The 26,926-nt window shown below is 36.5% G+C and overlaps 1 protein-coding gene across 6 annotated transcripts; it reads right to left on the bottom strand.

Annotated features, from left to right (window-relative positions):
- Window positions 1-1,273: 1,273 nt before the first annotated feature.
- On the bottom strand, window positions 1,274-26,194 carry COQ3 (coenzyme Q3, methyltransferase). Of its 6 annotated transcripts, none has more exons than XM_081045077.1 (8): window positions 26,060-26,194; window positions 17,209-17,335; window positions 15,103-15,255; window positions 11,513-11,612; window positions 9,625-9,867; window positions 7,051-7,210; window positions 5,613-5,856; window positions 1,274-1,573 (listed from the first exon to the last, which is right to left on the bottom strand). In XM_081045077.1, exons 1-7 carry the CDS (start codon window positions 26,166-26,168, stop codon window positions 5,648-5,650), a joined length of 1,101 nt encoding a protein of 366 aa, XP_080901203.1. In that variant the 5' UTR covers window positions 26,169-26,194; the 3' UTR covers window positions 1,274-1,573; window positions 5,613-5,647. The 6 variants fall into 6 exon arrangements, 5 of the variants coding, with proteins under 5 accessions (XP_080901203.1, XP_080901202.1, XP_080901201.1 ...); XM_081045076.1 differs by lacking the exon at window positions 1,274-1,573 and adding an exon at window positions 1,720-2,683; XM_081045079.1 differs by lacking the exons at window positions 1,274-1,573; window positions 26,060-26,194 and adding exons at window positions 1,727-2,683; window positions 25,490-25,720.
- Between the last annotated feature and the right edge of the window lie 732 nt (window positions 26,195-26,926).

Below are 26,926 nucleotides of genomic sequence, written 5' to 3'. Positions count from 1 at the left end.
TTAACAGAACATAACAATATGAGACCTGACACAAAGTACAAAACAGTACCTATAGTTTCCTACCTTTCATGTAAGCAAGAGAGGAAATAAGAAAATATGCATGTATCTGTTATTTGTACGAAACACACGTGCACACACATATATGATAAACCAGAAAAACAATGAGATTGGTTACCTACAGCGGATAAGCACGAACGGAGTGAGGAATGGAGAATATCAGAACAAAATAGAAGGGATATGGGGGAGTGACATGGCTCTGAGTATAACTTTTTATACAGTTCTGATTTTTAGAACCATGTTAATAGCATATACTCCAAAAGTAAATAATTTAAATCATGTGGGGCAGGGGGAACCCAAAAAGGAACACAAACAGTAACATATGAACCTAACTGCATTACAAGTGAATAATATAACCAGACTGAAGTAGATGGGGATGAAAAGAACTTACCTAATATAACTTTGGAACAGTATTTGCTATATATGCTAAGGCTAAATTAAATTTTTCATAGGCGTATGGGTTAGCAACTGTGAAATTACTTTATGAGCATTCTAGGATTGAGCAAAAAGTTAAATAAAGGAGGAATGCTGGAATAAATCCTGTGATGTTGGACTGTAATAAGAGGTATCTATAAATGTATGCTTACACACATACACGGAGGACAGGGACAGAGAGGGGTGAGACAAACAAGTACAGATGTGTGCATGTGTGTGTATTCATCTATTTCCTGTTTGCTGACAGGGCCTAGAGGCAATGCCACCCAGTAGTTATAAGGATACTTACTTGGTACTCAGATATTGGTTTTAAATACCATTCCCCAATAAAAAGAGTTGGGGCTCTTTGAATTCTAGGGCTGGATCAAGACAAACACAAGTTGAGCCTGGGGTACCACGTGATGCCAGAAGGAAGTGCTTGAAAAATTATAGGGACATGAAAAGACACAGGGGCCGAACCTGGGACAATCTGGGTAATGAAAATGATAGCAATGGATTATAACTACCATGTTTCCCCGAAAATAAGCCCTAACCGGAAAATAAGCCCTAGCATGATTTTTCAGGATGACATGCCCTGAACATAAGCCTAATGCGTCTTTTGGAGCAAAACTTAATATAAGGACCGGTCTTATTTTCGGGGAAACATGGTAGTAGAAGATAATGCCCATGAGTCCATACTAATATAAATATATAATTAAAGAGTAAATTGGGGAGAAGGGATAGCTCTTCCTTTCAGTAGAATTTCATTAACAAGTGTAGAAAGAAAGATGAAATCACCACTCGACAAACACAATAGTCGTAATTATTTTAAGCAAGAATCATCAGTGGATGATAAAACTAGTGAGTAAAATATAATAAAAAACAGGTATTTACATATTCTTAAAGTATCTCCCTACAAGACGTTTACTCATTACAAAGAGAAAACATAGTAACTTACAGTGAGGAAACCTGGTAGACCACCTTAGCCAAGTGAATAAACATCACCAGTAACAAGACATACTGACATCTTGTGTCTCCCGACAAGATGCACGGAGAAGGGCACAGCATCACTTCGGGGATGTTCTTGCCAAAAATGCACGACCTGAATTTAATTGTGAAGAAAAACCAGAAAAAAACCCATGTTGAGATACACATGCTAAACAAACGTCCAGGGCTCTTCAACTGTCAAAGTCATAAATGACAAAGAAAACGGAACTGTCCCAAATTAAAAGAGACTAAGAAGACATGACAATTTAATGCAATGTGAGATTTTATTTCCAAAAAAAAAGCAGTAGTGGGACAATTAACAAATTTAAATAAGGTTTGTAGGTTAGATAATAGTGTTGTATCAAAGTTAATTTCCTGGTTTTGATTTTACTGCAGTTAAACATGTTAACGTTTGGGGAAGCTGCATGAAGGGTATATGAGCAGCCTCTGGATTACTTCTGGAACTTGTTTGTAAGTCTGAAATGATTTTACAATTATTTTAAAATGTAAAGTTTAAAATAGAGCAAAAGACCTGTAATGAAGTGTTCTGTTATTAAAATCCAACATACTTGTCAAAAACCAAACAATGAGGCCTGAGAAGGAGGCTGGCCAGACCGTGTTGGGACTTAGCCATGCTGAGGGATGGAGGCCTTTTATCAGGAACAATGAGAAACCACTAAAGGGTTTTAAGAAGAGATTGGGTGTGTGTCAGTTCATCACTGAGAGTCCCAGTAGGAAACAGATGGCACACTTGGAATAAGATAATTTGAGGAAGATTTACTTACATGAGATTGTAAAAGTATGGGTACAGGGACCCTTCAACTAAACCCAACAGGTCGGTGGGTGGGGTAGAACGAGAAAAGGAGTGTTAGACTGGCAAAGAATGGGGAGTCCAAGGGGGTGAGGCGTGGAAATGGAGGAGAACGTTTGAAGGAGGGGGATAATTAGGGAGGTCAAACGTGTAAGGTGAGAGCTGAAAAGGGTCTTTGGGTAAAGTCACTTGGTCAATTTGTGACTTTGGCAATGACTGTTTCAACAAAATGATGGAGGAAGGTGGACCAGAGTGAGTTAAGTGAGAGAATGAGAAAATGGGGACAAGTCTTTTGATACATTTGGCTGTGTCAGAGAGGGGAAGGATAGGACACTTCATTCTGTAAGCTTTCCAACTATCCATTGTGGAATCCACTGGAACAACAGGATCACCTTTAACAAATTCTCCAAGTCACTGTAATTACAAAGAATGGTACTTTGTGGAGTCTTGAGCTTATCTACAAAATGATTCTATCAACAAGTCAAAATCAGTCAAATAAAACGTTCAAACTTAGTATCTAAATGGCACCCGCTGTCCATATCCAAACATGACCAAAAATAGGAAGTTTCCTAAGATCACAGTTGCAACAATATTGACATTTTCATTTCAGAGTACTCAGGCATGATTTAGGAGATACACAACGTGACAACATTTCTAGTGCCTCATGCAAACTCCTGGATGTAAAATAAAAAAAACTAAAGATAAGTTTTTATGATGTTTTGACTTCAGGAAAAATATAGAACACACAAATATAGCACTGTTTTATATACCTGCGTAACACTAATTTTCCCCAGAATATAGCAATTTTGAGAAAAATCAAAGCTTCAGTAACAACTGTAATTACTTTCTGGTCTAGTCTCCTAACCAGCCTAGTTTCTAGAATCCTGCTTCTAGAAGGCACCTCCAGGTTCAATGGAGTTTCGAAGGTATGTGCTGGGTGCTGGTCCTATAGTCCCTTACAGAACTTTTGGGAAAAGCTTGTTATCACCTGCTTTGCAGTGTGACCTTTCCTACCATCACTGATTGCTCCAAGTGCTTTCAAGTTTCGTTCTCCTAGTGCTCATAGCCCTTTGAGTCAACCTTAAATGGTCGCAGTTTTATAACCATAGCCCCACTGAGCAATCTGACTCCCTTCACAAGATCGAGGTGGTCAGGTCACTGTCCAGCTTCCCACAGCTGTTCCTCTCAACCCAAACGAATCCCTGGCAAATTCACCTTCTTGCTCTCTTCAGCCTTGTTCTTTTTTATTCTAAAACAGTTCTACAATCTCTTTTGTTGCACTGTCAGCCGTAGAATCTCCATCATTATTTCTTACAGGGGACTTTCATGAACCCCAGAGTTCCTTAGGGAAGGTTTGCAGATGAAACTACCCATCATTGCTCTACTCGCTAGATTATGGCTTTTCAAAAATATGTAGTTCTCAAAATTAAAATTTCTAAGCTGTGTAATCCCCACTCCACAAACATCTTTTAAAAAACATGTTGGTCTTTTTGAGCCTATTTCCCCTAGAATTTGTTTGAAATTGGCCTGAAAGATTAAATTAAGATTATATACACAGGCACAATATTTTTATCTCTTCATTCCATAGGAAGTCAAGTGAAACACAAAGTAGCTATTCCTGAATCACCTTGAATTTTCAGCACTTAAAAATGTGTACCTTTAATAACTGAATGTTAGGGCTTTCTTTCTAAAACAAATGCACTTTGTTTGGGGAACTGCTTTTTGATTAATTCCATTACAATTCCCTTCCATGGTTCTTAGATTATTCTTTAATACCAACATTTTTCTTTCCAACAGCTAGAATGAGGAAGCTTCATTTTGGTAACAAAATTACCAGAATTCAACTAAGAATCAAACTTTTAAATGGAGGTCAATGGAGCTCCTAATTTTCAGTGGCCTAATTAGACACTAGCAACTAAACTTACAATTTCTCTCTTAATTCTTTAAATTTCAGTTCCCTCCCCTAAAATAACACTGAGAACAAGCAAATGATAAGCTAAGATGGTTGAGAAGTGTTTGCTTGAGAGCCCCAATCCAACAAACACAGACAAATGAATAGAAAAAACTTGTATGAGCTTAAAAGTGATTGTCATGCGGGGTGTCATGCGGGGGTCTCAGCTCCCACTACACGCATAAGAACACAGGATATGCTGAGGCCAAAAAGGAACACCCACAGAGCCATAGATACGGGGGTCATACCACTATATTCTCACTGGCGGCTGGGTTGGAGACACAGGAAACAGGAGCCACATGATCCGAAACCTGCTGTCCTCTTCTCTGCCAACCAACCAACCCCTTGCTAACTGCAATCCGCGCTTGCTAGCTCAGCCACCATCTTCTTTCTAGCCCCCATTTTCTGCCAGCGTAGCCACAGCAATTATATTAGTGGCCAATGGCTCACTGGTTACCGCTGACAGCCATACCGTCACAAATGATGGCCATTTACTACCTGAGCCAGCACCTTTTCACGTGAGGCTGAGAGCCTGGAAATTGCACTCCTGGCTCTGTCCTCACAGTGATAAAGAAAGTAAAAGCTGAGCTTCTCATTGGGTCACATGCATTCAATCCACGTTTGTTACATTTGGTCCACATCTCCTGTGAATGTCCTTATACAGCACTGGACTTTCAGAAAAATCCAGAGACTCACAAACTTCAAGAGTTAGGGAAATATATTTTAAGTCAGTCTTTTTAAGTGTAAAAATGTTAGCTGAGAAACCAAATTTCCATAACTGAATTTTAAAATTGAGTTTTAAAAAAATCTTTTCTACTTAAAAAAAGGCACCATAAAACATTTATGGCACTATATAAAGAAATATCTCCAACATAATCTGAACTTCTTGATTATAATGTTTGAATCCAAACCTAGCATATATTTTAATAACCCATTTGCTTTCCAACCAACTATAATTTAAAGGAAAAACATATTTTATTTTCCCATATACAAGTGGTATAAAACTATATTTGGTTTTCATCAGTCAGAAGCACAACTGCCTTTAACTAAAAACCAAATAAAGAAGAACATAGATGATACAGATTCCTTTAAATTAAAACATATTATAGCATGTATATATGTGCATACATGCTGGAAAAAAATATACTCCGTAAGATGAATTGAAATATACATACCCTATTGATATAACAAGGCTAAGGTACATAAATTCCTAGATCACACAATACCTCAACAAAACTTTTTTTATCCATAGAATAAGCCATTGAAAGGAGCTGTTAGATGGAACAACAAAAACTTTTATCCAAGGTTTTAACCCTTTTATTGACTTTCTTTTCTGCATGATCCTCTCTCAAAAGATAAACGGTATATTTTTTGTATTTGTAAATATCGTACTCTCACGCCGTATTCCTATCGTCCTCAGAAACAATTCATTCCTTCGGCTCTTCACGCACACTTGGGTTGGTGGAGGCTTTCACTGGGACATCTGCTTCCCCCTCAAACACAAGCTCGGCAGGGCCTGGGTGCGGGTGCTTCACAGCATGAGCTGCATAGTTAAGGCTGGTGTTTTCAATCCAATGCCAGTGTCCTGAGAAGGGGTTGTAGAGCATTCCTACCACAGTTTGAACTGACAGACCATCTGGAAAAAAAATATCAGAAAGAGTAGATTCAATAAATGTTTACCTTCCAAGTACAAAGAGTCTCATGCAACTCTCCATGTTAAAAAAGGATTCTTAACTCAATGGGCAAGAATACTTTGTAACCACGTACTGATCATTCTTTAAGGTAGCATGGACCGTAAACTCTAAACTGTAAAGCAAACTGCTAGGGTTCAAATCCCAGCTCTGGCACCTAGTAGATGACAACCCTGAGCCAGTCACTTAATCTTTCTGAATTTCAGTTTTCTCACATGGACAGAACATACAGAGTTGTTAGAATTAGATGAGAGATGTGTGTAAAGTAACATAGTGCTTGGAATTTGGTAAGTACTCAATAAACATTAGTTCTTAGAAAATACCTGCCAACAAGTGGTTGCTCCTATAAACCATCTTCAAAACATTTTTTCTACTCTATTTTCAACACGCTTACTTGCAGAAATCTTTAGAACTTACTACCTTGCATTGGGCTGATAATATTACAGTAAAACCAAGTTTATTGATATACTGTTCTGTGAACTAAAACCATGAGACATGTATAAGTTGACTCTAAGTACTTAAGAGGAATACCAAATACCAAATAAATGAACTGACAAATGTTATTACTTGACAGGAATGCAACCCATAAATCGAGTGCTCATGACGTGTGAAGCAGAGCTGGCAATTGAAGAGTACCGAAAGGAGACAGAGCTTGACTTCAAGGAGCTTACAGGCCAGAAAGGGGCTTACACACACCAAAATAACCACAATATAAGGTATGCTATAAGTACCATAAAATACCTGCAAAGTGGCAAGAGAGTTCAAAATATATCTGAGTTTAAGGAAAAATAATATCTAAGAGAAGCTGATACAAGGAGGGCCTCAACCGGACAATTTAAGCACGTGTGAGTAGCAGACATTTGTACCTTGTCCTTGAACAAGTGAAGACTAAACAGCCAAAAAGTATTCACTGATCATCTGACTTGCTTGGCCCTGGGTTAGGTGCCACAGGTGAGAGAGAGCTGATATCTAGTACTTCATTTTAACTTCAAGGAGTTTATGAGCTAGTTGAGGAGATGAAACCAACATCCAAACAATAGTGGCCTATTGAATTAAGTGTGAGGTTGTGTGATTAATAATTACAGGTACATTAAAAGTTCAGCTCGGCCGTGAAAATTGGAAAAATGCTTAATACTTACTTGATTCCAGAATGCTCTCTAGCTTTTCAGGTGAAACAAATTTATCCCAGGTATGAGTACCTTTTGGTACAATACCTGCAATTTGCTCTGCAAAAACAATTCCCAAGGCATAGGACAGCTGTGTTTTGTTGATTGTAGTAATGAATAAAGAACCACCGGGCTAAAATAAATGTATGTATAGAAGTAAAAGTTTAAATGTCAGGAGTATCATGTCGGTAAAGGCTTGGCTTCCCCCCATCCTCCTCCTTCCTTCCAAATAATCTAAGATACATAAGTATGAATAAAATATAATTTATCAAAATAGTATTTTTTTCTCTTGGGAAATTCATTACTAAAGGCAGTCCACTACAAACGCACTCACTGAGTTTATGCAACCGTGCTTACAACTCTTGAAATCATACATTACTATGACTTATATTTATGCTTTAACATGCATCAACACTGTTTTCTCTTTGGGTGCGGAGCCTGTCTAACTTGTTTGGCACAGCTTACAGCTCATATCTTGGGCAGGTGAGCAACGCCAGTAAGTGTTCTTTGACAAAAGCGTTAATGATTAAGGTTTGAAAGTTTTTTTGTCTTATTTTGATTTTACTAGTATAAAGAATATGAAGAGATCAAGATAAGCACTTAAATGAATACAAACCATTTATGGGATTGTTTAGTCTGACGTTTTTTAGCCTGATGGGGATAAAATGCCAGAGTCCCTCCAAAACAATCATATTACTGTATATGTGTGTGTATAGTACATATACACACACATATATATAATCAAATATATATATGTATATATATACATATATATATATATATATATATAGAGAGAGAGAGAGAGAGAGAGAGAGAGACTATATCTTAAATATCATCCCAAACGAAAAATAAGAGGAGGCCCTGAAATATTGGAATGTGCACTTAAATGAAATATAAGACACGATTTTATCACACATTGTAACTTTTCTCTGTAAAACTCCAGTACTCTAACATATCTTATTAAGAATCACTTATGTGTCAATTACATCTTAATAGAGCTAGGGGGAAATTCACTTATGAATATCTAATCGGTGTTCTACAAAATCCTACTCTAAGGAAACAGAGTGGTAAGCAATAGCCATTTGTTTTGTTTATTTTATGTTTTTGGCCATTTAAAAAAAAATTTTCCACTAAAGGAAACATTAGTTTTAAATTCCACAATATCAGCATTTCTCATATGTGAAAGTACCTCCACTCATATATACTGACTGACACACAACACAAATAGTAATAATTAAGGAGTTTTGCTTGGAAAATAGGAGATAAACCTAATAAAACTCATTTAAGAGGAAACACCAAGAAATGATTACAGATTGAAGGAGACTAAGGAGACACCGTAACAAAATGCAATGTAGGATCTATATTGATCCCTGCAACAGAAAAATGATATTAGTAGAAAAACTAATGAACTTTAACAAGGTCTGTAGTGTAATTAATAGTATAATGTCAGTGTTAATTTCTAGTTTTGAGAAATGTACCATGGTTTACATACAGGACTAGGGCTAGGCGAGGTGCGGGAGGTGCCTAGGGCACAAAACTGAAGGCCGCACTCTCTGTGGGGTGTGCAAATGCAGGACTGGCACTGAAGAGCACATGCCTCCTTCCCTTATGTGCTGTAGATGCCTCTCTTGCCTCACCCTACTTCCTATCCTTATTATGTAAATTGTTAACAGTAGGGAAACTAGGTGCAGGGTATATGCCAACACACTATACTAGTTTTGCAACTCTTCTATGAATCTAAAATTATTTAAAAAGAAAAGCTATTTTTACAAAGCGCTGTTTAGGGAAGGGTTAAGCATTTTATTCTTTTAGCTCGTGACCTTAGGGTGTGACCTTTTGAATGCATAAACAACAAAGTTGACATAGTAATAATAATATTTATTAAAATTTGGAACCACTTTCAGAGGACTACGTCTGTGGCAAATTATATAAGCATAATAATATAATGGAAAGAACCATGCTTGAAATCAAAAGGTATAGATTTTAAGCTCCACATAAGTGCCTAGTGACCTCTGATATTTCCCAAATTCTGATCTTCATTGGTCAAAGGCAGTGATAACAACGCCCGTCTTGCCTTCCTAACCTGGCTGTAGGTAATATCAAGTGAGATCACATGTATGAAGTATTCTTTTATAAGCTTAAAACTATTATACATAACACAGAGTTACTTAAATGCTAAGTCAATTTATGCTAATGATGGTTTTCATTGATTTTCAAGCATTAATCAAAACCAACTTCTTATTAGTTGTCATTCAATGTCTATTAGGTATTTAATTTAGACTTTACCAGTGTAAAACTACCATTCTAAATCTATTGGTCGTGTTATAATGTTCAGCACCAACATTTTTAAAGCTCTCTAGACACCGAAATACTGGATCTGGAAAACCCCGGTCCTGAGGGCAAGCTGAAAGGCAGAAGCAATCTTCAGCAGAGATGTTGTCCCCTAATCCTGGCTTCCTGGTTTCAAGTATTATGAAACATTTATTGCTATGGGTACATGCACACATTGAAAAGAGAAAACAAACAAGTAAACTCCATAAGACTTACTTTTAACACTTGACAGCAGCACTGTATAAATGTTTCTAGATCAATCACATGCTCTACCACTTCAGAAGCTACGACACCATCAAATGCTTCTGTAGTCTCTTCCACAATCTCTTCCAGGGAACATGCTCTGTACTCTATCCTCTTATCCAGGACTGGATCAAATGATTTATGGCGCTCTGCTGTTTTAATGTTTTCATCCACAGGATCAATTCCAATAACTGAAGCTCCAAGCCGCCCTAGAGGCTAATGGCATAAAAAACTGTTACCCGCAGGAAGAAAATAGAACACATGTTAGCAATTAAAATGGAAATAAGATTAACCATGAGGGGATAATCATTGGAGATCATTTATGGGTACAGGGAAGTTCACTGTACCATTTTCTCTAGTTTGTACACTAGAGAAATTTCCAAATAAACAGCTTAAAAGTGACAACAGGGGAGGGAGGCTGGATGGCTCGGTTGGTTAGGGTGCGAGCTCTGAACAACAGGATTGCCGGGGGCTGCGCCCCTGCAACTAAAGACTGAAAAACAGCAACTGGACTTGGAGCTGAGCTGCGTCCTCCACAACTAGATTGCAGGACGACTTGGAGCTGATGGGCCCTGGAGACACACTGTTCCCCAATATTCCCCGATAAAATTAGAAAAACAAAAAGTGAGAATAATATAACAAGAAAAAACTTACCAAGAACTACCTGAGAATAGTGAAAAAAGTTTTGTCTACATTCTCTAGGTACATTTATATGTACATAATACAGTATGACACATTTCAAGTGCAATAAATGTATTGTAAAAGCCACAAAAATTTCTGACCTTCAAATTGTCTAAAGAACAATGTTTTTCTCAATAGTTGTTTTCTGTGACTGATCAGAAATGATTCTTCATACCCAATTCTTCTTTCGATTTTTATATTCAATCACTTCCCATGACATGCCCGTTTCTAAACACAGCCTTAATTTTTATCAAAACTCGCATAGCATTTATTTTATAACTCTTTAGTCAATCAGTTAAAAGTATAAATCAAATTACTTTAACTGTAGAGACATAGATCTGCAACAATAGACTGAGAAAATTGTAAAACACGTATAGTAAAATCTTACTCATTTACAGCACATATTCATGATTCTGGGGTATGTATTTTCATATATTTTACATTTCCTGAAATGTTACAATTGATATCAGAAAAAAACATCCCACTGCCATATGAAGAACATGTTTTCTGTGCATGTAGAAACTTAGCTAAGTATCAAAGGCATCTGTTTGGTGGTCAATTTGGCTGTTATAGACCTTGACAGAAACATCCCACTGAACATTCTTCACTTAAATATTTATATTCTATACTGCTGCTTAAAATATCTTTCAAAGATCAGATTACGATGCAGTATTGAAAAAAAATTGTATTCTTATAGAAGAATACAAAATAGAGCTGCAGGACATACATTTACTATAAGCTAAAGCAAACCTTCACAGGGAAAGGGAGTATTCTTCCAAATACTCTACGGCACCTGAGAAGGGAAGCTCGCACAGCGGGCAAAACTCTGTCAGGTTTTGATACCAAAGCAAGTGCAGAAGGACAGCTTATCATCGCATCTAAATCAGTGAAAATTACCTAATCTCTTGGGATGGAACAGACAACAAAATTTTCAAAGCTATTCAAATGACCAGTGACTCATATTTGTGTTAAAAAAAAATCCTTCATTATAATTTTCTGAAATTTTTCTATATTTTTTAAGAAAAAGTATGTATTCCTTTTATAATCATAAAAATATTAAACACATTAGGCATTTCTCAAATGAACAATATTATTTGTTAAAAGGATAAATGAGGCATAAGCCCATTTCTCAATTTTTTTCCCCCCGTTAAAAATGGCAGGAAACTTGAAAATCACTTACTTCAGTTAACAATCCACCACCACAACCAACATCAAGAATCTTCATCCCAGACAAAGGTTTTCCTGGCTGGTGATTAGCAACTGTTTTTAAAAGATTGTCTCTTTAAAAAAATTCAAAACATATAAAAAGTATTAATTTTATCAATTAAGTCTTAAAAGTGAACATTAAACTCTCATTTCTTCAAGGAAACATTAAACTCTCATTTTAAATGGATTATTGATGTTCTGGGTAAACAGGTCTTTTATTTCAGCATTGATGGAAATGAGTAATTATGTTTCATTTGTAAGATATTTTTAATAATCAAAAGTAGAAGGTTTAAAGTAAATTTTTGAATTAATCTAGTAATAATTGCATTTTAATTATTAGTTAGTCGTAATCTAAGAAAAACTTTAAAAATAATCCATTTTAGATTAACCTAATTTTATTTGCTTGAGATATCACATCACCTACTAGCTACATTGTAGTACTTGCTACACCCATTTCACGTCTGCAACCAACAGGTTATTTTACATGGCTTAGAAGAAGCAAGTTGAAATCTGTATTTTCATAATTTGCCTCTATTCCCTTCTAAATTGAGTCTCCTTTAATATTCTAAGTTAGTGGTGTTTTCATAATCATGTTAACAGGCATCCAAATCAAGTAAACTTAATTCTAAGATAATCATGGTAATACTTTGCCACATGTGCAAACATAAGCACACATGCATGTGCACTCACACAGAGATATATATCTAACAGTATTGTAAACTAAACTTTTAAGTTGGACTATATATGAATTTTAATTATATTTATATTAAAATAATGTTATCCCAGGGTGCCAGAAAACGTATATAAATGGTCACTTTGGTAAATGGTGCTGTAGGGAAGATGTTGAAGAAAATTTGCCTTCATTGATTGATGTGAGCTTTTGTCTATTAGCTTTTGTCTGTTCCTGTATGTGAGGTGATTTCTGTGCTGTGATCAGGGGTTGAGTAAATTCCCCCTTTGGTCTCCTTCTCCCGAGCAGGGGAGATATGAGAGGATGTTTGCTGTTCTGTCTGTGCTGTGAGGTGATGGTTAGCTTAGGGTTAAATACATTCTTAATCAGGAGTTGAGAGAATTCCCTCTTTGTTCTGTCTGTTTCACACACATCAACAGATGAAGTAAAAAGGTAGCTAAGTTATATCAGGACGACGTGACAGGCACATTGCCAGGCTTTGGAAGGCCTTGGGCTGATGGTCCCAAACAAGAACAGTAGATATTGCTTGTCCGGATGAATTGGCCCTTCGGCGGGATGGGCAACATTCATATCAGTAACTGCTGGACCCTCCCAGAACTGGCGATTCCTTGAGTGGGAAGGCAGGAACATAAAACTTGGCTCTGGGGTGCATCTAAAGAGATATATAAGACAGACCTCAGATGAATTGATATTGACTGATTGCTGTTTCAAGAGATTGCTATTTAGAAGATTTGCTGTTTCATGACTGCTTTTCAGGATTGGATTGTTTCAGAATAAGAGATCGAAATTTGCCTCAATGGACAGTAGAGACTTCTTGTGTTGGTGAATTGTTATTATTCTAGCATCTTTGGGAACTTATATGTAACTTGTAGCTTGCAGTATCAGAAGACTTCCTAACTTGCAACAAAAACAACAACGGGCCAACAGCCCCAGCATTCTTGGAAACTAGCAAACAGCGGTGTGGGAGACGCCTGAGTTTCTCTCAGCTGCAGACTTGGCAAGGTTTTGATTCCTAACTTTTCCAGTGCTGTTCTCCCCCCCGTTTGGTGAGCTTTGGGCATCTACTGTAATAGTTACTATCCTATAAAGCTTATTACTGCTTTTGAATACTCCTTACTGATGTTATTTGTGTATTTAGCCAAGCAATTTTTGATCAATAGTAAACATATGTTGGGATCTCTTAAACTTGTATGTATGTGTACTCCTCTGACATGACATTGGTCTCAATGTGTACAGTTTAGTCTTAACCACCTTTACTTTCTGTCGTTAGCACATTCTATTCATTGCTTTTGTCTTTTGCTATTGCATATTCCTAAATAAATTGATTCGATATTGATAAATTAATTAGTCCCACTCTAGCGTGTGTCCCGTCCCCCCTTTTTCTTTTCCCCGCTTGTCATTACAGTTGCTCAAGCAGTAGTTTGCCGTAATCAGAAGTGTCTGGACACTGATGGTCACCACTTTGAGCACCTCTTGTAATTGCAGAAGTCAAACGTGACTTGTATTCATCTTTTGCTGTTGGTATATATTGAGTATTACAATTTTAATAGAGTTTTCCTTTCTTAAAATGTGTATATATTTTTTTGGCACCCTCTGTATATAATAAGGATATCTTAGGATATCTTTTATTGCTACTAAAATTAATTGACGTCTAAGAATAACCTAGATGGTGGCTAAGTAGATCATTTCAGAAGGTTGTAATATACAGAAAGGACCAATTTCAAATGAAGTCCAATCCATTCTTCACACATTGGCCAAAATGACTCCTTTATGTCATAATTTAGATCACATCACTTCCCTTTGATGGCTTCCAATTATGCTCACAATAAAATCTAAACTTCTAACCATAACGTGTACTGCCCTGGGTGATATGTTCTAGTGTGATGTCTAAGTGATGGTATCACAGTAGTTTGAATAGAGTAATTCTCAAGCTGAGAGTATACCAAAACTATCTGGAAGGGTTGCTAAAACATAGTCTGCTGACCCCCAAAGCAGTAAGTCCAGGGCAAGACCTGAGCATTTTGCATTTCTAACAAGTTCTCAGGTAAAACCAATGTTGCTAGCGCAGGGCCTACACCTTGAGAACCACTGATCTAGCCTAATAGAATGACATTTCGCTTTTCTCTGCCTTAGTGTTTCAGTGATCACAAATTCAGTGGTAATAAAAAGGTAACAGTATTTCTCATTTTGATGTACGGGTTCTGGATGAACCACCAAAAAACCATCGGGAAGTTCCTTGAGGGCAGTCTGAGTCGGATATTCTGTGTCTATTCCAGAGCCTTGTCCATGCCATCTGCTCAAAAAATGTTTAATGAATAAATAAATAAATGGACATAAGAATGAATGAACAATTTCTTGATAAATGGAGTCTGATAAGTCCTTGCCTTTACCTCCCACGGCAAACTATAAGTTCTTACAGTACAGGGACTATATTTCAAATGATGAATATCTTTGTAGCTTCTATGGTATCTGGCCCCCAATCTCTATGCAATGTAAGTGCTCCATAAATACTTGCTGAATTGAACTGTCTCAGTAGTAGTCACTTTATTGGACTGCCTAAAGGTCAAAGTTGTTATAAAATGACCTTGATACCATAGGACCCTAGTTCCTTTTCATAAGGATTTAGTTCTAATTAACCTGATAATGTCCAAAAATGCTTCAAATTAATTTATGAAAGCAGCCCAGAACTTGGAGGTTATTTAAAAATAATAATGGCTTCAAACAATGGATATTGAAGAGAATCGTCCTAATTTCTAAAGCAAACTTAAAACACAGCATTTTGAACCTAAGTATAAATCAAGAGAAAAATGAACTCAAGAGAAGAATTATTAAAAAGAGTTGAATTTTAAAAGACAGACTTTCTGGCACGTTACCTAATAAATGGCACCCTAAGGTCGTTCATAGAATGAAGAGGTGCATATACTCCTTGCTCATCCCACCACCTGTGAGCCAGGGCCAGGAAGGTTTTCACCTCACTGCTGTCTACAGTGGTTTGAGAAGTACTGTACCATCTTGTCCAAGGGTACCTAAGAGGTCAAAATGAAGAGCCAGGAAAAAAATGCTGTTTTTAAAACATGTAACATGGATATATTATGTAGAAAGATACTCTAATTTACAATTTATTAGATACTTATAAATATGGTATACACATATATATCACAGATGAAACAAAATTAATTTGCTTTCAAAGTAAGTTACAATGAAAATGAAACTATAAAACTTGGCCTTTTGGGTCACATCTGATAACAACAACAACAACAACAATAATAATAGCAGCTGTAGAAGTAACCATTTACTGAGCTCTTACTAAACGCCAATACTATTTAAGAACTCCACACATGTCATATGTCATTTCATTTAATCCTCCCAGAAACTTTCTAAGGTACTATTATCCCCATTACACAGATAAGAAAAGGGAGGCTCAGGGAGATTAAGTAAGTGGTGCAGCCAGGATTTGCAGCAGATGCCTCCATCTTCTTCTCCATTTCTACTGCCATCATCCAAACCAAGCTCCCATTATCTCTAGCTTACATTTTGTCCTAGCCTTTGAGTTAGATAGCCTGCTCCCTACCTCATCCCCCTCTAATCTGTTCTCCACAATGCAGTCACTACTCTCCTCATCCTCCCCACTTCAGCCAAATGGGTCTTGTTTCAGTGCTATGAACTGACCATGCCTGCTCCTTCCTCGAGTACTTTGTATATATTGTTCCCTCCAACTGGAGCATTATTCTCACATTCCCCCTTCTCTCCTCTACATACCTAATTAATTCCTTCCCATCTTTCAGCTTTGAATGGAATGTCATCTAAGAAGTTTTCCCTGATTCTCAAAACTGGGTTATATTACCCTATTTTAAGTCCTATAAAACTTTATACTTCTTCATGGGGCTATGTGATTATTTGATTATGTCTCCCCATTAAAACATAAGCACTATGAGGGCAAGGCATGGACTGTCTAGCTTACCATTTTATTCCTAGTGAGTGACTAGCATAGTTCCTGGAACACAGTTGGTGCTCAGGAAACATTTGTCAAATGAATAGTCTGAGGGACGAGGCCCAGAAAAGTATAATTAACCTTAAAAATTTTTTTTTAATTAGATGGGATCAAACAGACAACTAAATAGGCATCAGACAGAAAACTATACCAAATTCCAGATCAAAGTACATGATAGGAAAATTGTCCAAAGGTTCTTGGGTAAAAGAGAATAAGGTTGTTGGGTAAGAATAGGTAATGCCATTCAAATTTTCTCTCTGTTTTTCTTAGCTTCATAGAATACATTCTATATTGATTAGTTATTAACATTTTAAGAGTTAAATGCCACTTTTCTTTAATATTATGTTATGAATATTACCCTCCTTTTCAATGCTTCATGAAAAATAAAGGAGTAACTTACAACAGATAACAGTCAGTGGGTGCTTAGTGGACTAAAGAAAGATTTTGCACACACCAAATCTTAAAAGAGCTAGCTCATTTACAAGTAGAAGCATGCACTCATACCTTAACTCTATGCATTTACAGGGTTAGAAGTTGGGTTTATAAAATAAGAATACAGAAAGACATTACATTGATTCAATCTTACTACCTAAAACGTATACTTATTCACCTTATCATATTATTTTATGATACACCCAAATGATTTATAATTTTAAGCACTGCATTATTTGTGTCCTGTCATAAAAATATTGAGGAAGCAAAAAGTACTTCTTCAAGTAATATAGTCTTATATTAAAAATACAAGTTATCTCTGAATGTGGATGAAAGGTACATACCATATCCTATATTACAATTTTTCTGTGGGTTTGAAATATTCCAAATTTTAAAGTTGCTGGAAAAATAAGAATATTTAAATAAATGAAAGCAACCTAATCAAACCACATGACCTATTATGTATTATGTACAGGGTTTATTAAACACAACCAATACAAAAGTATTATTGCACATAATTATGAAAATATTTGCCCACAGGAATGAATAAACTTACCTGTAAGTTTTCATTGTATTCAAGCAGGCAAAAGTCATTCTATAGGATCTGGACCACATGATTCTGTATTCTTGGAAAACCCATGGTTTAATTTTTAGAGTCCAACTGAGCTGATTCTCCGAATAAACTGAAAAAAAAATTAAATGTCTAGAGAAAGCATTGCACAGTAAGAATCCTTACTATGCATGTACTTGAAGAAACTATTTTATATGGTAATTTTATATTACAACTGATAAACAAAAGGATTCTTTTCTTAATTTTGGATTTTATTCTAAAATATACAATAAATATCTTGCATTCTGCCATCTAACTCTAATCAGACACTTCTGAAATTATAATTAGCAAAATTAAGTAATGCATATTTACGTTTTTCATGCCATTAGTTTTTACATCCACATTATGCTGCACGAAATTATAAAAAATGATATGTAAATTAAAACTATATTACCTTTTTTTTTTTTATTTTTAGGGGAACAGGACTTTATAGGGGTATAGTGTGTACTTCCAGGATATTTTTCCAAGTCAAGTTGTTGTCTTTTCAGTCTTAGTTGTGGAGGGCACAGCTCAGCTCTAGTTGCCGTTGCTAGTTGCAGGGGGCGCAGCCCACCACCCCCTGCGGGAGTCAAACCGGCAACCTGGTGGCTGAGAGTCCACTGGCCCATGTGGGAATCCAACCGGCAGCCTTTCGGAGTTAGGAGCACAGAGCTCCAACCAGCTGAGCCACCAGGCCGGCCCTACCTTACCTTTTAAATTAAGGTAATACGGATTCTGAGCTTATTTGTCAAAACCAGTTCAAATTCTGTCACTTTCATGTTAGCTATATGAAATGCATTTATACATATGCTCAACACCCTTTACAGAATAAAAAATGTCTTAATAAATACTCATCCAATCTATACGTTCAAACTTACATTATGAACTAATACTCTACTGCAGAACATTCAATTGTTTAATAAACATTTAGACAAAGTAGACCTTAGAGCAAAGAAAATTACTATGGAAAATTATTATGATAAAAAGGATGACCCACCAAGAAGGCAGTGCAATCCTAAATGTGTATGTGCCAAACAACAGACTTCCAAAACACATGAAGCAAAAGTAGAATTGAGAGGAGAAATAAGGATATCTGCAACTATAGTGGGAGACTTCAACACATCTTTTTCAGTAATTAATAGAACCACTAGACAAAAAAATGAGCAAGGATACAAAAGAACTGAACAAGACCATCAACCAATAAGATCTAATTGAAATTTATAAAACATTTCACCCAAACAAAAACAGAATATACATTCTTTCAAACATGCATGGAGCACTCATCATAGACTATGTCCTGTGATATAAAACAAACCTTCACAACTTTAAAAGAAGTGAAATCATATAAAGTACGTTCTCTGAGTATAACGGACTCAAACTAGAAATAAATAACAGAAAGATAACATGAAAAGAACAAAACACTTAAAAATTAACACAATTCTAAACAATCCATGAGTCAAACACAAAGTCTCAGGGAAATAAAACTGAAATAAATTAAAATATATAATATATAAAAATCCGTGGACATAGCTAAAGCAGTAATTAGGGAGAAATTCATAGCACTAAATACTCATTTTAGAAAAGGCAAAAGATCTCAAATTAATAATCTAAGTTTCTACTTCAACAAATAAGAAAAGAGTAAAATAAACCCAAAGCAAGCAGAAAGAAGGAAATAATACTGATAAAAATAGAAATCAATGGCATTTTAAAACAAAACGAAATAGGTAAATCAAGTAAAAAGTTAACTCCTGCCCTCTACAACTAGATTGAAAACAACTACTTGACTTGGAGCTGATGGATCTTGGAAAAATACACTTAAATAAAGTTAAAAAACAAACAAAAATGTTAATTCCTTACAAAGATCAATAAAACTGATAAACTTCTAGCAAGGCTGACAAAGAAAGAGAACACCTAAATTACTAATATCAGGAATGAAAGAGGGGATATCACTCATGAAGCCAACAGACATACAAAGGATGATAAGGAACAATTCTACACAGTGAAATTCTACAAATTTAGACAAAATGGACTAATTCCATGAAAATCACCAAAACCCATGCAAGATGAAACAGGTGGCCTGAATAGTCCTATAACTACTAAAGATACTGAATTCATAATTAAAATAAAATCTCCAAGCTCAGAAAAATAAATCTCCAGGCTCAGATAGCTTCACTGGTGAATTCTACCAAACACTTAAAGGAGAAAAACAACCAGCTCTACCCAATCTCTTCCAAAAACAGACGAGTGAGGAACATCTCTCAATCCATTTTATAAAATTAGAATTACTCTAATACAAAAACCAGACAAAGATGGTACACCAAAGAAACCACAGACCAATTTCGCTCAGGAACAGACACAAAAATTCTCAACAATTAGTAAATGGAATCCAGCAACATATAAAAAGAATACTAATGCACAACCAAGTGGGATTTTTCCAGCTATACAACACTAGTTCATATCTTTAAAAAAAATCAATGTAATCTACCATATTAATAATCAAAAGAAGAAAAACCACATATTCTTATTAATTGATATGGAAAAAACATTTGACAAAACCACACCCACTTATGATTAAAAATTCTCAGCAAACTAAGAATGGAAGGGAAATTCTTCAATCTATAGAGCATCCATAAAAACCCTCACTTACATAGTGCTTAATGGTGAAAGACTAAGTGCTTTACCCCTAAAATCAGGAACAAGGCAAGAATGCCCATCTCAGAACTCCTTTTAAAAACAGTACTAAAAATTTTAGCCAGTGAACTAGGCAAAAACAAAACAAAAATCAAGGAAATAAAAGACATACAGAACGAAAAGGAAGAAATTAAACTGTCTTTAGTTGAAAAAAAAAAAAAAAAGCTCTTGAAACTAGTATGTGAGTTCAGCAAGGTCACAGATTACAAGGTCAACACACAAAAACTGTTTCTGTATATTAATACTAACAATAAACAATTGGAAAGGAAAAGCCACATGCTGTGTCATTTAAAATCAATACAAAAAAGAATAAATTATTTCCATTGTTGTGTTAGGTTGGTGCAAAAGTAACTGCGGTTTAAAAGGCTAGAAATCGCAAAAACCGCAATTACTTTTGTACCAACGTAATATAAATGTAAAAAGGGTCTGTATGCTGAAAATTTATATAAAATACTGATAAAAAGAAATCAAAGACAACCTAATAAATGGTGAGGCTCAACATGTATTGGAAGACTCAACATCAATTCTCTCCAAATTTAACTATTTGTTTAACACAATTCTTATCAAAATCCCAATAGTTATTCTTTTGTAAATACAGATAAGCTGATCGTAAAATTGATATGAAAAGGCAAAAGAAATAGAATAGTTAAAACAATACTGAAGAATTAAATTACAGGAATCACAATAACCAATTTTAAGACTTACCAGAGAACTACAGAAATCAAGACAGTGTGGTATTGGAGAGGGGACAAACACAAATATCAATGCAACAGAAGAGAATCCAGAGATAGACCAAAAAAGTTCACCCAGCTGGTTTTTTGACAATGGTGCAAAAGCAGTTCAATGGAAGAATAGTCTTTTCAATAAATGGTGTTAACACAATCAGACATTATAAACAAAAAAGAAAACTTCAACCTTAATCTCAAATCTTATACAAAAATGAATCAAAATGGATTACTGACCTGAATACAAAACTATGAAACTTTTAGAAGAAAATGTAGAAGAAGCTCTTTATGATTTAGGATTAAGCGTAGAGTTCTGACAACAAAAACACAATCCTTAAAAAACGTGATTAAATTGGACTTAATCAAAATTGAAAACTTTTTGGGCCGGCCCGGTGGCTCAGGCAGTTAGAGCTCCATGCTCCTAACTCTGAAGGCTGCCAGTTGGATTCCCACATGGGCCAGTGGGCTCTCAACCACAAGGTTGCCAGTTCAATTCCTTGAGTCCAGCAAGGGATGGTGGGCTCCGCCCCCTGAAACTAAGATTGAACAGGCACCTTGAGCTGAGCTGCAGCTGAGCTTCCCCTGAGCTCCCAAATGGCTCAGTTGGTTGGAGCACATCCTCTCAACCACAAGGTTGCCAGTTCGACTCCCGCAAGGGATGGTGGGCTGTGCCCCCTGCAACGAGCAACAGCAACTGGACCTAGAGCTGAGCTGCACCCTCCACAACTAAGATTGAAAGGACAACTTGACTTGGAAAAGTCCTGGAAATACAAACTGTTCCCCAATAAAGTCCTGTTCCCTTTCCCAAATAAAATCTTTTAAAAATGAGAGACGACCCCCCCCAAAAAAAAAATTTGAAAACTTTTGCGCTGTAAAAGATCCTGTTAAGAAAAGACAAGTCATAGAATGGAAAGAAATATTTGCAAATATACCCCACGAAGGATTTATCTATGGAATATATGAGGATATTCTTTAAACTTAACAGTAAAAAGCAAAAAACTCCCATTAAAAACAACAAACAAGTAATGCAATTACAAAATGGATGTGGACATTATAAAATGGGTAGAAACAGATAGGAACATACATCTCATCAAAGAGGATATGTAATACAAATGCAAATAAGCACGAGAAGATGTAAATATCAATAGCCATTAGAGGGATACAAATGAAAGCCACTACATGTCTATCATATTGGCTAAAATTTAACTATCCTGATATTACCAAGTGTGGACCAGGATATGAAACAACTAGATCTTTTACATATTGGTGGTGGGAATGTAAAATGGTACAGAAACGATGGACAGCAGTTCAGCCATTTCTAATGAAGGTAAATATACACTTATCATACAACACAGGATTTGCATTCCTGGGCAAAATTTATTTATCCCAGAAAAGTGAAAACAACTTCTATCCACACAAAAATCTGTACACAAATATTCATAGCAAGTTTTTCATCATAGTCAGAAACTGAAAACCACCAAAATATCCTACAATAGATGAATGGTTAAACAAACTGTGGTATATCTGTATCATGAAATACTCAGAAATCAAAAGGAATGAACTATTGATACACAGAATAACTTGGATGGATTTTTACATTGAGTGGAGAACAAAAGACAATTTCTAAAGGTACATACTGTATAATTCCATTTACATAACACTCTTCAAATGGCAAAATAATAATAATGAGAACAGCTCAGTGATTGCCAAGGATTCCGGTTGGGGCTAGGGTCTGACTATGAAACAGTTCCATATCCCGATTGTGATAGTTATTACACAAATCTCTATGTGTGCTAACACACACACAATGAGTGTATGTAAAGGTGGTGAAATCCAAATAAGGTCTGTAACTTAGGTAACAGTATCATACTAATGGCCATCTCTGGCATTGACGATGTACAGTGGTTAGGTAAGATGTTATCACTGAGGAATTGGGTGTAGGTCATATGGAAATTCTCTGTACTATTTTTGCAACTTCTTGTCTTAAATTATTTCAAAATAAAAATTTTTTAAATTAAAAAGTATAAAAGGGAACACCACAAAGCACCTCTCCTACCCTTGACTATAGTTATCCAGTTTTCCTCTCTGGAGGCAACCAATGTTACCACTAGATTTGTAAGTAAGCTTCCAGAGATATGTTCTACATATATATATATATATATATATATATATATATATATATATATATATATATGTATCATTTTTGTATGTCAGTTTTTATCAATCTCTCGTTTTATAAAAATGCAGCACAATATATACATTCTTCTGCACCTTGCTTTCTTTCACTTATCAGTGTATCAGAGATTTTTTCTTAACAGAGCATAAAGAACTTTTTTTTAGGGCTGCATGTATCCATTACATGGCTATCTCATAATTTATTTAAGCAGTGCCCTATTAATGGACATTTACTTAGGTTATTTCTAATTTCTTGCTACTCCAAAAACATAAGACTCAATTACATAGGTAATTTCATATATTTTTGAGAGTAACTGTAGACAAAAATCCTAAGAATTGTGTCAAATGGCATGTGTATTTATAAATTTGTAATTGCCAGTCACAGATGTTGAACCTATTTGCAATCCCTATGATAATTTCTAGTGCTAGTTTCCCCACACTGATAATACATTGATAGTTACCCTCGCAATGTATTATCAAATGTTTTTATCTTTGCTAATCTAATATGTGAAAATGGTATCTCTGTGCAGTTACAATTTATGAGTGAGGTTAAATGTCCAAAGTGATGGTATTAAGAGATGGGGCCTTTGGGAGGTGATTAGGTCATGAAGGTGGAGTCCTGGTGATTGGTTTAGTGCCCTTATAAAAAAGATATCAGAGAACACAGCAAAAAGGCTCCATCTATGACCAGGAAGTTGGCTCTCACCAGACAAAGAACCTTGGGCTTCCCAGCCTAAAGAACTAGAAGAAATAAATTTCTGTAATTTATAAGCCATCCAGTCTGTGGTATTTCATTACAGTAGTTCGAATGGACAAAGACAAATGAGTATTTATATTTTGTGTCCTTTCCGTAGTCTCTGAATATTTTTCTCCTGATTTTTTAATGTTTTTAAATTTTTTTGCTTTATTTTTTTTATAGGCCCTTCACACTCTGGCCCAAATCCATTTCAGTGTTTTCAAAAGAAAAAATGTGCTTCTAGGCTTTTGCTTATGTTATTCTCTCTTCTACCATTTCCATCTCTAGTAACTACCTATATGTACTACCTTTTAAGACCTAGTTCAAACACTGGGTCTTACTCCTTTATAACTAGGCAGGTAAGTGAGATATTACTGGAGAATTACATAAATTGTGATACATAGATAAGTACATATAAGGTATTAATAAGAAACTGAGCCTGGGAGATTTTAACACTGTGCCTGCTCTCTACTCAGTGATGACCCCTATCTCCCTCACCTCTCCTATCTGTCAAATTAGTCCCAGTCATCAGTATTGCCAGAATTCTTAAGAGCTTTACAAACCACTTGACCATAACTGAGAGAAACTAATTCAGTTTGTATTAATAAATATAATGCTACCAATTCCTTCTGTACCTTGAATCTGTGATAATTCTAGTATTTGAGACTTTAAAGGAATGAGGAGAAATTTCATCTTGTTCAAAAGTCATTTATCCAGCACCTATTAGGTACCACGCTGATGGTGACCAAGACCCCTACCCTACCAATCTTAGTTCCAGGATTCATCATTTATCATCTCGATTACTCTAAGGCCTTCCTGAGTCGAGTCTTGCCTGCCTCCATCCCACTTTCTACACAGCTGCCAAATGTTATTTCTTAAACACAAGTCTAATTATGTTGCTCCTTCTGTAATTTCCCACTGTCCTCACGATAGTCATCACAGGAGGTATATATGGCGTTTCATGGATTTATCATGGCCTAAAGGTCTGCTCTCATCCTTTGCCACTCTCCAAAAGCTCATCTCTAGCCCTCCGTTCACTCCACTTTTCAAGGAACACTTTGAAGTTTCCCAGAAACCTCCTCACAGACATTCAAGCTGGTGCTTTGGCTACTCCAACTGCTTCTGGCAACTCTTTAAAGACAGCTCCCCAAATACTTGTTTAAGAAGTTTCCCAAGGCTGCCAGATGGCTCAGTTGGTTAGAGCGCGAGCTCTCAACAATAAGGTTGCTGGTTGAATTCATTCCCACATGGGATGGTGGGCTGCGCCCCCTGCAACTAAAGATTGAAAATGGCGACTGGACTTGGAGCTGAGCTGCGCCCTCCACAACTAGATTGAAGGAGGACCTGGAGCTGATGGGCCCCGGAGAAACACACTGCTCCCCAATATTCCCCAATTAAAAAAAATAGTTTCCCTTCCCTAACATGTATCATATGCTCCTTCTATGTCCATTCCTAAAATCTGGAAATATATTGTATTTTTTTCCTAAATTCCTCATTATAAAAGACATGTTTACTAAAAAAAGAAAAAAAATTCCAAAAAGTATATAAAAAATGATAAAATAGATCACCAACTCCACCGCTGATAATCACTGCTAAAATTTGTGTCTCTACTCTCTCTCTATTTGTATCTCTATGTTCACAATACTGATTTGTAACTTAAACACTATACCCTGATCATCTTAACATGTGGATACACATTGATTTAAACCACCCGTTTTATTGGCTACACTATTTTCCACGATATGAGTACCAACTTAACTCTATTGGTGTGCCTTTAAATTTCCCATTTTTTTGCTCATTCTATCCTTAGCTTGGTTGTATTCTAACATTTTTTAAGAGACATTTGAGGTATCATTACTTTAAAATTCCCGGTGCCTGGCATACAGGATTTATTCGAGTTTCATGTAAAGGATAAACTTACATTTCTGGTTAACACTGTAAGTTAGACAAACTGTCTTCTACAAGCATCAGGTTCAGTGTGTTATTTTCTTGACCTTTGCTAACACAAGCTGTTGTTGAATTAACCTACTAATCAAACAGCAGTATAGCTGCCTTAAATTCTTTCTGATAAAAGGCAAGGTAAGTGCAAACAAAACACAAATACAATGCGATTAATAACTAGGAGACAACAGCTAGCGTCCCTTCCTGCCGCGGCAAAGGAAGAAGGCACGCGACCTTGAGACTCTGGCAGGCACAGAGCGGTCGCCAGCTCGAGGAAGGAACTCAAATCAAAACGAGACAAAGGTGGCTGGATCCATGGCGGGAATGCACGGGCAGCGCTCTCCTGGGCCAGGACCACAGCCTCTGGGAAGGGGAGGACGAGGACCCAGGCTGGCGTCTATCGGACAGTGAGCGCAGGGAACGGAGACTGGTCTTGCCCTGACCCCGCCGGGAACCCAGCGACAGCCCGCCACCCTCTCCCGCGCGTGCGCACAACAGCTGGTCCGCACCGTGGGCTGCGAGCGAGGGATCACCACACTCACACACTCACCCGCCAACGAAGTTAAGCGAGGACAGCCAGCTTGTGAGCCCCAGCACCCAGACCTAAGTACTCCCAAAAAACCACTCCCGGAGGAGCTGAGCTTGCCGGCTCCCCACATCGCGACACAAAGGATCCGCCTCTTTCCGGTCCCTCCCGTAAAAGATCCCCAACAGAAAGGTTCCGAGACCTACTCTCGCACCGTCAGGAGCCAACCTAAGCACGGTTGTATTAATCGGTGTTAAAATATGTGACTCGTTATTCTTCACGCTCCACACTTGTCAAATTGTATATGCAATTAAACCATAGAATGCTTCCATTATCATAAACTTTTAAGATCCTCTATTATGCCTTTCCCTATATGACCACCACCTCAAACCTCATGACCAAAGTAGCCATCTATCACGCTTCTATGCTATGTAATCTATGTATAGATAATCATGCTATGCAATCTAGCTTTTATTCCCTGTAGCTCGATTTCGTATTTAACAGGTGTCTTCTAAGGGCATTTATACTCCTGTAACACTAATCCTTTATTTAGATCACAAAAACATGGAAGCACTTCTCTAAAGGTAGAATTGTATCCCATTTCAAGGCACGCAAATGTCAGAAGGGCATTTCAAGTCTAAATTGAAAATTTATTTTCTGCAACCTGATGTTCTGGACAGAGCATACATTACATAAAAGACTGTTACTCAGACTGGGCAAACTTCATTTATTAATACTGCTAGAAAGGTGATCAGTAACATTTCACTTCTAAATGTGTAAAAAGCCTTTGCTTGGGTAAGAACAATAATAAATTTCCAACAATCACTGTGTATTTTCAGCAGGCAGGATCAAATTGGTAAACGGTTCTTTGAATTCGTGAAATTTACTGCT

The sequence above is a fragment of the Rhinolophus hipposideros genome (assembly GCF_964194185.1).
Source record: "Rhinolophus hipposideros genome assembly, chromosome: 3".
NCBI classification, from domain to species: Eukaryota; Metazoa; Chordata; class Mammalia; order Chiroptera; family Rhinolophidae; genus Rhinolophus; species Rhinolophus hipposideros.
This window is presented reverse-complemented; position numbering and strand designations above follow the sequence as displayed.

What these genes read in the sequence shown, in the direction of transcription:
- COQ3 (XM_081045077.1), bottom strand. Translation starts at nt 26,168, where the DNA reads ATGTGGGGAGCCGGCAAGCTCAGCTCCTCCGGGAGTGGTTTTTTGGGA. An exon ending in TCGCTTAACTTCGTTGGCGG is followed by an intron (nt 17,336 to 26,059) that starts GTGAGTGTGTGA and finishes TTTTTTTTTCAG; the next exon opens with TTTATTCGGAGAATCAGCTC. An exon ending in GTGGTGGATTGTTAACTGAA is followed by an intron (nt 9,868 to 11,512) that starts GTAAGTGATTTT and finishes TTATGCCATTAG; the next exon opens with CCTCTAGGGCGGCTTGGAGC.